Source organism: Brachyistius frenatus, unplaced genomic scaffold (genome assembly GCF_029030835.1).
Source record: "Brachyistius frenatus isolate BFR_SWC_R1_liver_20210118 unplaced genomic scaffold, ASM2903083v1 Contig_58, whole genome shotgun sequence".
NCBI lineage: Eukaryota > Metazoa > Chordata > Actinopteri > Embiotocidae > Brachyistius > Brachyistius frenatus.
The window spans coordinates 687,536-699,977 of record NW_027210657.1 but is presented as its reverse complement, the minus strand read 5'-3'; the positions used below and the strand labels follow the sequence as shown (position 1 = coordinate 699,977).

General features: G+C 41.7%; 2 protein-coding genes across 2 annotated transcripts in view; one reads left to right on the top strand and one right to left on the bottom strand.

Annotated features, from left to right (window-relative positions):
- Nucleotides 1–3,537: 3,537 nt before the first annotated feature.
- rxfp3.3a2 (relaxin family peptide receptor 3.3a2) lies at nt 3,538–5,588 on the bottom strand. The gene has a single exon (XM_069705761.1). The coding sequence runs from the start codon at nt 5,497–5,499 to the stop codon at nt 4,354–4,356; it is 1,146 nt and encodes a 381-aa protein (XP_069561862.1). The 5' UTR covers nt 5,500–5,588; the 3' UTR covers nt 3,538–4,353.
- A 1,281-nt stretch (nt 5,589–6,869) lies between these two features.
- The window catches only part of LOC138624996 (A disintegrin and metalloproteinase with thrombospondin motifs 7), a 65,615-nt gene continuing 60,042 nt past the window's right edge, over nt 6,870–12,442 (top strand). The window contains exons 1-2 of the mRNA XM_069705609.1: nt 6,870–7,272; nt 9,454–9,821. Coding sequence (XP_069561710.1) covers nt 7,152–7,272; nt 9,454–9,821 — 489 coding nt within the window. The 5' untranslated portion in view covers nt 6,870–7,151. The remainder of the gene's footprint in view (nt 7,273–9,453; nt 9,822–12,442) is intronic.

Below are 12,442 nucleotides of genomic sequence, written 5' to 3'. Positions count from 1 at the left end.
GAGATCAGCGAGACTGGCAGAAGAGGGAGGGGGGGGGGGAGGTTGAAGCTGGATGAGGGCTGAGAGGAATCTCTGGCGGTGTGAGGCTTAGTGGAGTGGCAATGTCAGCCGGCGAGTGTCGACTGATGGGATCAGACAGGCTGAGTTGACCGAAGAATGCAGCGGATGAGTAGATACGAACGAGTCGGCTGAGATCCAGAGCGCCAGCATGAGGCGGAATAACTTGGATATAATCTAACCACACTGGTGTGGAGTGGCCGGTGGACCAGTATTTGAGCTGAGGAGTCTTGATTGGTTGATTGGCTGCAGGTGTGCCACTGTGGATCATGTGAGATAATCAGGAGCACGGAGTGGCAGCACAGAAAAACATGTACAAAAAAAAGACAGACAGACAAACAAAAGCAGACAGGAAGCACAAGGCAGGTGGGAAGAAGAATCCACTTTTATGTATTGAATCTAATTGAATAATTTCTGGTTCAAAGCCAGATTTTCATTAAGAATCAAATTGACAGGTTTGCCACGCGGGACGTGTCATAACTCGAACCTCACTGCATTATTTCTGCGAGCACAAAGAGCAATTTTTCTTTCAAACGCAGCGGTGAACGTGATAGCCTCCGGTTCATCGCAGCCATTCAAGTCTACAGGTTTTGTTCGGGCTGCTGCGGTGCCGTTAATGAAATCTGATTTCCACTCAAATAAGAATCTCTGTAAAAATGTAATAGACTATCACCGGCTCCCATGTGGTGGTGTGATCCAGTAAAGTACTTTATTTAGAAGGATGCAGGTTTTAATTCAGCAAGCTGACACATGCAAACCATTTGCAACCAACCGTGAAAACATATTGATCCCTGTGGGGGGGAGATTCGATTTTTGCAGGGGGTACAGGGACAGCTGTCAAACAGGGAGAATTAAAGACAAGCAGTAAATCAAAGAATATGTAAACGTGCTGTAGAACATATTACCATGAAGAGACCAAAAGAATATAAAGACATAAGGAATAATTTCGCTGCTGTTTAATAACATCTGCATGATTACTAACTGCAGTAAATGTGGTTTAGCAGACATAAGTAGAAGATTCAAGATGTTTATTGTCACTCCTGTTAAGGATAATTGCATGAAATGTTTTGGCTGAAAAAGAAAGCAGATATACATAAAAAAAAATAATAATAATTTTTTTTTTTTAAATCCCTTGAGTATATCAACATTAGAAATAGATATTCTAAGCAATTTTGTCAGCATATCGCTCAGGGGTTGGATTGAATTTGTGTGTGTATGCGAGTGTCATTTATTCAGTAGTTTTATGGCCTCGGGGATAAAAAAAACAACTCTTCCTCAGTCTGCCTCAAGACTCCTCTACCTCCTCCCTGAAGGACACAGGGAGAACAGGCTATTGTGAAGGTCTTTAATGACCCTCAGGAACTTTCTGAGGCACGGCTGCATGTACAGCTCCTGCTGGCTGTACAGCTCACATCCTGGTAAGTGTCTGGCTCCCTGCCCTCCACAGCGCCTCGTGGTCCATGTTGATGCATTTATCAGTTCGGGAGGCAGATGCTTAATAACATCTGCATGATTGCTGGATTAGTAGATATGGAATTGGTTGAAGATTGAAGATGTTTATTAGCGCTTTTGTTATTCAAGTACAATCGTGTGAAATGCTTTGGCTGGGGAAAAAAATAACAACAACAAAAAACAGAAAAATAATAGTTAAAAAGAAATTAAAAAGTATATTACCATTAGAAATATACAGTATCTTCACAAAAATCTTTGTCAGCATATTGCTCAGGGGTTGGATTGAATTTGTGTGTGTATGTGAGTGTCATTTATTCAGTAGTTTTATGGCCTCTGGGGATAAAAACCTTTCCTCAGTCTGCTTCAAGACTCCTCTACCTCCTCCCTGAAGGACGCAGGGAGAACAGGCTGTTGTGAAGGTCTTTAATGACCCTCAGGAGCTTTCTGAGGCACGTCTGCATGTACAGCTCCTGCTGGCTGGGCCCCTCACATCCTGGTAAGTGTCAAGCTCACTGCCCTACGGCGACTCGTGGTCCATGTTTGTGCAATTGTCAGTGCAGAAGTCTCCCTTTAGTCTCCCTTTAGAGACCCTACACATGTGTGCTGAATGTCATTGCAAACAAAAGGCTTAACATAATTAAATATGAAAAAAAAATCCTAGTTAATCACATTCAAATTGCACTGTACAGTAAAGGGAAAAAAATGGGAGTTTATTCTGATTAGTATGCTTAGTGCCTGCTGCCAAAGCAAAGATAAACCACTGGAAAAAAAAAAAAAAATCGAAGGTGCGATTTGTGGTGAAAGCCAGCCATGTGCCAGTTGATATGGATTGTCAACATGATTACGTCAATTAGTTCCAACACTTTGCTGAAATGTCGTGGAAAACAATACAGTAATGGAAATGTAAAATGACCTGCTGTCAGCACCTGAGTTTGTTCAAGGTTGTATGTATGTATTACAAAGACGTGCATTGTGCATTCTGTATGTGCACAATGTGTGCTTTCAATGAGATGATAGCCCTTCTCGAGTGAGGAAATCAAATCAATGTGTCGCTAAAGCAACCAGGCTTTTCTGTGATTACTGCACTATTTACACTTCAGCTGAAATCGGAACTAAAAGACCACTGCACAGCACAAAGCACTGCTCTGTCAAAAGGAATACAATGTCAGGGAGAGGCTTCGACAATCATATATTTGTATACAACTTGGTTGTTATTTTGGAAAATCTGTTCCATCCATGTTGCAGTAAAGGACCAAACGTGAAAAGGTCAAACTTTTTTCTGTAATTAGCTAATGTAAAATATAACTTGACCTTTTAAATTAGCCAAGTTTTGAACGGAGGAGGAGCCGTAGACTGCTATTTATACATATTAAATGATTTCTGCTTCAAGTAATGGATCTTTATTCAAATATTGCCCCTGATATCAAGTCAAAAACAGGCACAACTGCTACGTTGCTCTGTTTCTTCATCATGTTTTTTTTTTTTTTTTTTTTTTTTTTTTTAATCTTCATGGGAGTGGGCAGCTTTCTTTTCTTACCCAAGTCTTGTGTAGTGCTTGTTGTGAAGCCCTTTGTGATGTGGGGCTCTATAACTTGTTGCTACAGGGAAAAGTTACAATTTTGGCTACTCTTGCCATTATACAGCATCCCCGCAGCATCATGGACAGAAGACAAAAGAAGCAGTGAGGCATACGGAGTATAAAGGAAGGATAGACCTTCATTAGCACACAGAGCTGTCTGCAGTCCCAGACACCTGCAGCCAGGAGACTCCCTCACTCAATCATGTGACGAGGATCTGAACCCCTGCCGAATGCCAAGTGACAGCTGGAACCTGTGCAGCCAATGTTAACCTCTCCCCTGAGACAGCTAATATGTTTGACTAGAGTGAATGGTGTGTGTGTGTGTGTGTGTGTGTGTGTGTGTGTGTGTGTGTGTGTGTGTGGTCGCAGGCTGTACATAAAGGAGTTCGGAGCAGGTGTGTGTAATCAATAAATCCAACACCACATGAATTTATGCATGTCAATGTTCTTATCTGAATCCAGATTTTCCTGTTTATTCATTATTTGCATGCATTGCACTTCTCACATAAGATATTGATTTTCTGTTTTTAATTAAAGGCTAAAAGAAATCAACTTGTAGAAATGCACCAGCTGTATCTAACAGGATGACAAACATTAATATTTCAATGCCCCAAAAGAAACCTCCAGTGCAAAAACTGTTTATGTGAGAAAATACATGATCTCTAGTTTTCTTTATACATACATTAGTGGCTGAACAGTTTACTTCATATAGTCACAATACAAAATATAGGCTGGCTATACAATACATTACAATGCTCTTAACAATGCCTCTGAATTGCAGACTGTAATATTGGAAATGCCGAATGAAGAAAAAATAAACCATTTACTACATCAGACGGAAAAAGCAATTGATGCACAAAGAGGTTTTATAGGGTGGACATGATGGGAAAACACTTCTGTTCCAGTTGAGCACATTCATACCCTGTGTCCAAATCTGTCAGTCGCCATGCTTCTTGTCGTTTCTCAGTGTCACATAAATGGAAAAAAATATGTCAGAAGGAGGACAGAAAGAAAAGCCCGTGGCTTTATTCCATCAGAGTCATCATGTACATTTGTTGTAGGAATATAACAAATACTACGCCACGTTAGTCACACAGATGCGATGTCATGTTATAAAAACAAAACACGTGATGTTTTGTGAATCTGCACTGTGTAACCTTAAAATGTTCAGATTGGCACATTGGCGAAAGCATTACGCACGAGCAATGACAGCAACAGGTGAACAACCAGAGCAAAGGAGCAGCTTTCTCCTCACCAGACTGAAGTTAACGATTGCATGGGATCATATTTGAGCTCGTTAAATCTTTACGGTCTATGATAGACAGCATGTACTCTGCATTGTCCATAACCTGGAGAGGCACGACTCCCCGGATTCCATCCTGCGTGACAAAGCGCGTGGCGCAGCTTTTGCTGGATGATGGAGTGGAGACTCTCCAAAACAACCCGCTGAGCATCTTCCTGATCTCCGGCCTCATCAGGCAGTAAAGTACCGGGTTCAAGCAGCTGTTTGCGTGCGCCAAGCACACAGTGACCGGGAACACATAGGTGTGCACCATGTAATATGACGTGTCCCAGTTAGCTGCGTTGAATTTAACCAAGACACCCCAGAAGGTGATGGCATGATTTGGCATCCAGCAGAAGAAGAAAGACAAAACCACGATAGCGACAGATTTGGTGACTCTAGATCTCCGTCTAGGGTTGCTGCTGCTCATGCTCCTCCGTCTGACGAAGCGCAGGAGCATCAGATAGTTAACAGAGACTATAAGCATGGGAATGACGAAGGCAATCAATATCTTCTGGATGTGATAGAGCGCGAGCCAGTCGTGTCCTTCAGGAAACTTGAGAAGGCAAAGTTTTTCTCCAGCGACTACAGTCACGGTGGAGAAGACAGCTGTGGGAGCTGTGGCCACTGTCGCGGCCACCCACAGCACCGCGCACACCCACTTCACACACCGTGACCTCCTGTAGGCTTTCTTCTTGAGGGCAGAGGCGACAGACAGGTAGCGGGTCACGCTCATGGCAGTGAGGAAGAAGACGCTGGCGTACATGTTCATCACGGTGACCGAGAGGATGATTTTGCACATGGCGTCTCCAAAGGGCCAGCTGAAGTCCAGCGCGGTGTCCACGGCCCAGAAGGGCAGCGTGAGCACGAACTGGAAGTCCGTCACTGCCAAGTTTATGATGAAAAAATTGATAGTGGATCGTTTTCGACCTTGTCGTAACCGCATAAGGAAAAAGACTAGCAAATTCCCCACCAAACCCACCGCGCACACTACAGAGTACACCACGGAGATGAGTATCCTGAGGATGGGGGTGCCGTCCGCGCTCACATCGATGTCTTCGAAACTGAACTTCTCATTGCCAGGAGAACTTCGGTTGAGTGATCCGCTGTAGTTAAATAACTCCTCCATCTTCAAAACCAGAAACCTGAACTCACATCAGGCTTTCTACGGCACACTTCATGCGAAAATGTTTTAGCTCTTTATCTTCATTCTGTGGGTTTCCATCTTCATCACACCTCTGAGAATGACAGCCGAGCTGGAGTCTGCTTTTATACAGGTGTGTCGCTCCTCGCCCTGAGCCATGATTGGTCGAACGACGCGTGACAGAGAAGAAGACGGTGCCACGGAGAAACGAGCAGAAAGCATCCTGAATCCAGCGGCTGACAAGGAAGGACTGATTTACTGTTTTGGCTCTTATGAATTTATGTTCCTGCTCCACAGCATGTCAGCCCATTATAGGCCTGTGACGGACTCCACCTGGCACACGAGTTCGTGCGTAAAATGTGCGTAATACTAACTTTTAACAAATTCAAATAAAATGCAAGGTTCAGACTTGAAATCTTAAGCTTTATTAATAATGTGTGTAGTACAAGGTTTCAGTAGAGACATAGCTTTCATTGGTGAACCTGATTTCTAATCTGCAGTAAAATAAAGTTTTATTCCCGCCATTTTTGTCATCAGCATCACCAAGATCACTGTGCATTTAAGCTCCATTATAAATGTTGTCACTTTTAAGATAAGTATGGAAGTATTATAACGTCAGAATTGATGTAAACAATGTTATTTCAAACGTAGAAGCATTATCACCGCGTCAGTGGCCCACAGTATATTTATTCCGCCGCTAGAGGGGGCGCTAAGCTTAGGCAGATGAATATTAACACTAAGGGGAAACAATGATATCGAGTTCAGTGACAGTATAGAATTTTTTTCAATAAATTCCACGTGTTTCATTTTAATCTATTATATTAATATCCGTTTTTCTAACAGCCTATGAACTTAAATCCAAAGTTTAAGGTACATCCACAATATAAAAGTCCAGGCTTTCCAAAGTTTTTCAAGATTAGGAATCTCACTGAACTTCATGCTTTCAATCTCAGTTTCCATCACAACTGTTTGAAGTTTTTCAATTTTTTTTTTTTCCAGAGTTTCCACTAACGAACCCTTGTGGTTTATTCTTTACGCACAAAGGGAGGTCTGAATGCACAAAGTAAAGCCCATGCTGTGTAATGATTTATCTGACTCCATGTAAATGCAACAGTCGAAACTGGTCCACATTTGACCCAGAGAACCCAGAGAACCCGAAGGACCTCCGTTTTTTTGGGGTGTAGCAGCCAATTGGACCGCATCGCTGTATCTGATTTCTTAGAGTAGCATTCCCCTTTAAGCTTCCAACCCTCCTGAAAGATGGCCCATTGTCTTGAGTCCACCCCTCTGTGGGGGTGGCTCTGCGAAAGTTTGCAGAGGAAAAGTTTTAAGCTGTCACTGGCTGTCGGGAGGAGACTGATGGAGGACAGAGGCACGAGCTACTCGTAAGCAAACATTTAACACCGACATACAAACAAGTGAAGAAAGAAAAACCCAGCGAGAATGCAACAAAAGGAGGCAGACGATGTTCAGGCCTGAATTGGAGAAGTTTGTTGGGACTGTCACAGTTTGAAGTGCATGGTCGCAACACAGCGAAAAGTGCATGCAGTCCAGATGGAAATCATTTAAATTGACAGTCGACGCGGTGTTGGAGAGGCATTAAATGTTTCTAAAATACAGACAACCGTCCTGACAAAATGACCCGTTTGGACTGCGGGCTTAACGCTTCTGGACAAAGAGTGTCTCCTATTCACGTCTTCATCGCGCTTCTGGTGGTCCTGGAAAACTGCAAAGCTCTGGGATTGTCACATGAATCAGGTTAGTGAGTCCGAAAACAAAGACATTTCAAACTTTTGTAATATCACCACGTCCTCTGGCGCTCTGGTCTGCTTTCGTTGTACACATTTGTTCCATGAGTGCATCTAATTGAGCTGAGTAGAGGCAGAATGAGGCCAGCACACTGTGAACGGAGGCCAGCTGTGACTTGTGTTTACAAAGATCTGGCCTGACCACAGCAATTAAGCCAAAGGTTTTACAGCTTGGTGTGGTAGCTGCAGAGAGTGTCTGGCCTTTCTGTAGTACATAAATCAAATCAGAAGCCCAGTGCTGCTGCTGCTGTGTGACTGACAGTGACCTCTGACCTCAGCAGTGAAGGGCAGGAAACAGAATATCACTCTGGGAATTTACAGGATGTATTATTATTATTATTTTCATAATGGAGCTGGTTTCCATTCTACTTTGTAAAGTGTATTTTTTTTTTTTTTTTTAACTTGCCCCAGTGGATGTCACCACATCGGAGAATTAATCCTCTGGATGCACTCCCTGCACTTTAATCCTCTTCCTCCCTTAAATTTGCAGTTTGGATGTTAAAAATCAAGGCTCTCCTGAGATTAAAAGAACAAGAAGTCTGAACTCACTCTGTCTCATCCGGTACAAATCAGCTGTGCGTCCTTGAGACCAAAAGTGACTGCTGTTTGACATTTTAGACGAGGATGTGTTGCTGAGGGGAGGAATGTCTCAAACCGTAACAATTTCAGGTGTTACATGTGGCCACAGGGATCCCAAAAGACCTGATCGACATTGCTCATTTTTCTTAGGAGCTCTGAGCTGAGACTTAAAGACTTCTGGTGGCTCCACACTCCACATTGAGAATTTCCTCCTTAGTCAGTGTTTAATGCGAAAATATGATGGTTTCTGATGTAAATATCTTGTAAATTGGATCCAGATTTTCGTCAATACGACATAATTAAAGACAGTCCCGCTGATTGCTGACGCCAGCCATATTTATTGCAGTGAATCAAATCCTTTCCGTGAACTGTTGCTTTCTGAAGGACATTTTTCATGAATAAAAGATGAGTGTCAATTAAAGCACTGTTGCTGACATACTGCAGATATTCAGTAACAAGGGCACTAATAATCTTAAAAAAAAAAAAAAAAAAAAAGGGAGTAAAAAGATAACTCAGGGAGGTACTCCAAACAGCTGGTTCCCAACACAACATATTCTTGAAATATGTGTGCAGACAATCTTGTTCATTGCTGCAGGGAGCCGGACCTAATCTGCACTTGTAACAAGGCTGTGTGAAATTATTGTTTGCCTTCTGCTCATTTCTCCATGACTAAGATGAAGCTTATGAAGGTATTATGAGGATTTAGGAGTACAGGTCTCTGTACATTAACAGATTACATGCAAAGGCAGTGTGTGAAAATTACAACGCTACAAGAGTCTTATTTGTATTATGACGAGCTGCATAGAAGAAGTGACACGCTGTGAAGCAAGATGTTTGACAGCAGTAATTATTATAATTGAGTTCGCATGCAGAATAGCCTATGTTGTTGTCGATGCCCTACTTGTACTTATCTTAAAGGAATATGATGATGTTTTGCAGTAGCACTATTTATTATTCTGATATAATAAAATACAGAAAATTACTGCTATTACTTGCAGCAATTGACAAAGTGAGTGTTTTTGTCCAGCTTACCTCATCTCATTGTCAGTTCTTGCTCGTCTTGCATTCAGCTTGGAGAAATCTGTTAGAATAACCTTGTGGTTTCACAGTATCTTCCTCTGATGAAGCCTAAGCTTTACTGTCCTTTGTTGTAGCTCTAAGTTTTTATGTCCAAATCACATCCACACTTTGCAGGTTTCTCCCTTTATTTGGAACTAATTCCACCGCATGTGTAAAAGTGCCTAATGTGTCTCAATATTGATATCAAGTAATGAACAAGACTTAACCGACTTAAATTGAGGGAAGCTGGATGTAGAGAACTGAGTGCCACTCCTGCTGCTTATGGCACGTTTTCTTCCTTTGCTCATGACAGGAGTTCATTTCAGCTCTATCCAAACATTAAAATAACAGATCAGACAGCCATATGGATTTGTTTAGAATTTGCTTAGTTTTGTTTACAGCTTTACAGACGCTTAATTATATAATTATCACCCTTTGTCCCATGATTTAGTAACCCATCTTACATCTTCTCTTCCCACCATGGCTTTGACAGAGAGAGTTCTGCGCGGCCTGCCTCCGTATGAAGTGGTTCACCCTACTAGAGTGGATGCCAGAGGTCACTTCCTGTCCAACTTCCTGTCTCATCATGCTCGTCGCGTGCAGCGTCGGGAAACCTCAGAGGAGCCGATGGACTTGGACCGAGTCTTCTACCAGTTTTGGCACGGCGGCCACAGCTTGCACTTTAACCTCACCCTTAATCCGCACCTGCTGGCTCCAGGCTTCCTGACGGAGAGGAGGTACGGTGGCCTGGATGGGACCCAGCTGCGTCCACCTGGATCGTCCCAGTGCCATTTCTTAGGCGAAGTATGGGATGAGGCCGCTGTTAAAGGGAGTGCAGCCATAAGTACCTGCGATGGACTGGTGAGTCGAACCAGTCTATTTTAAGTCATTTAAAAGCTGTACGTGGATTGGAAGTTGTAATCAAATGCATTTCATGTTTAACACAGAAGTGTCAGCAGGAGCAGAGTGCTTTATTCAGAGCTCAGCTAAGTGTGTATAATAAGAGTTTAATATCAAAACTATGCAAATGGATTTTCACTCAGACAGCATCTCCCCCTTTATGGGTTTTTACTCCAAGCAGAAGCTAAACACAGCTTGACAGTTTGGTGAAACCATGAATTTTCTCACTTTAACCCTGAAATGTTGGGTTGTTTTTCACCATTACAGACACAGAAAAAGGAAAGCCTAGTAAAGGCAGAAATAATTCAAGAAATCATTGTTTCTTTGTGATGAAAGGAAAGTTCATTTTTTTTAAAGGGTGAGTTGGAAGCAATTTATCATGGTGCCTAAAACAGTCCATAGGTTTTTTTAGTTGTTTTTTTTTACAGATGCCTGAATTCCATTTAGATGCTTCAGTTGCAGAGTCCTGGTGTTCATGTAGACTCACTGTCACACTGTAAGGTTTACGGGGACTTGCAAATACAACAGGGCCATGTGTCAATTTTTAGTAACAGTCTGAATGTCGGCTATGAAAACAACCTAACTGGGTAGAGACCTTCAGTCTCTCTCTATACATGTCCTATCTGTCTCTTGACTATACTCCATCCAATAAGGGCAAAAATAAAATGATCTTTAAAGAAAAGAAAAGATGTTCTCAGCAACCCGTCCAGCATAAATCTAAATACCGAGCTCTTTCCCTGCATTTCTTTTGACTTGTGAAGTTAAATGGCCACTTTGAGGTGCCACTTTGAACGAGTAGTGTATTTAAGCATTAAGCAGTACATTAAACAGATGCGACACATGCTGTAAACTCATCCACAGAGCTGCATCTCTCGCTTGCGTAACTCAGACTGATGATGAACTGTTCAAAAACACGTGTGGAAATTACTTAAGAAGAACAAGAGAGATCTTTTTTTTATTCCACCATTCTTCAAATTTGTTAAACCCAGCACCTACAGTGCATTACCCACAATGTAGCGCCTTGATTCTGGTTCGTTGTGCTCGTGGCAACTTATGTACCCCATTTATCAGATTTCATAAAAGGCTTTCTACAACTTCTCTCTCATCTCCAAGCCCTGTGAACACACTTTGATGTGTATAATTGGTACAGCTCCTCCTTCAGGTGATGGGGAAGCTTCTCTTCTGTGTTTCAGCCTAACAGTTCCAGTCACATACAGTTTGTATAGTTCAGCACATGGATTAAAAAGCCTGATCAATACAACCTTCTGTTTAATATGAATAGTGTTAAAAACAAACCATTTGTTTGAGGCATTTTCATTTTTATCCAGGTGGTCCTAGTTCTCTGCGAGTCCCATTTTAGCGCTCTGTTCATACACACTGTGGTTGACCATTTTCACCTGTAAAGCCAGCTCTGCTGGGAGTTTTATTAAATGTCAGACTCACCCACTCAACATGTCGTAAACAAACAGAGCCTCAAGCAAGTAAGAAAAAAGAAAAGTGCAATTCTAGTCTGCTATTTTTCCTTAAGGATGAATTCTGCTTTCTCACTTGACAAAACAGTTTTCTCTGCAACAGTCAACAGAGCTCCAGTGTTATTATCATAGTAGCTACTTCATAATGCAACTGAGGATGTTCCCTTTCAGAATAAAAAAAAAAAGAAACCGGTGAGATGCCGGAAATACAACTTTTTTTGGGATAATAATAAAGGCAAAGGTTCATCATGCAAATACTGCGGCATCTGGAAGAAGCTTCAGTGTCCTGAGTTTTAAAGAACATCACAGAAGAGTCACTGTCAGAGTGATATACCCATTTTATGATGATGAGTGGTAAAATGGACCTTTGTCTTATTGAGAGTATTCAGGTCCTTGATAGTTGTGGAGCAGCCATGATGATTGCATTGTTCTCCAGAAAGATTGCGTTGGTCGAGCTGTTGAGTCAAAGCAGAGCTTGGTGTTGAGCACCTGAGACCTTGACACAATGTTCAACTAAAAAAAACAGGAGCTTCATGTTATAACCTTTTCTGTGATATTTTTCGAACCTTAAAGTTAAAAAGTCAGCTTTTCCTCTTCAAAGCCATTCATGCAGTCATAAATATCTTCTCTTCTTTACTTTTCTGCTTCATGCAAAAAAAAAATGCATTAATAACAAAGCTTGTGTGTTGGAAAGAGTCGGATCAGATTCATCCAGCACTTATAACCTTTGTTTGACAGCTTTCTATTATTCCATTTTCTTGTCTTCTTTTCAAAAGAAGTTTTTCTTTTTTACAGCAGATAATTGTTTTCTTTTTTAGAAGCAGATAAAAATGTTCATTAAAACTACAGTTTGTCATGATGAAAGAAATTGTATACACGGTACTTCTAGGCTTCTCTTGAAATCTCACACTTCTCAATGCCCCAAAAAAACAAAATTTTTTTTTTTTAAACAAATTGTATTTCAAGACTTGTATTTAGAAAAACTGCTTCACAAACATTGCACTAAGGTCGTAGTTTCCTAACATTATGAGCAGCGCCCAGCACATTCATGAGCTATCGCTGTATCAGCCTGCACAAGATACCATTAGTCTTTGTGAACGTTGTTTGTGA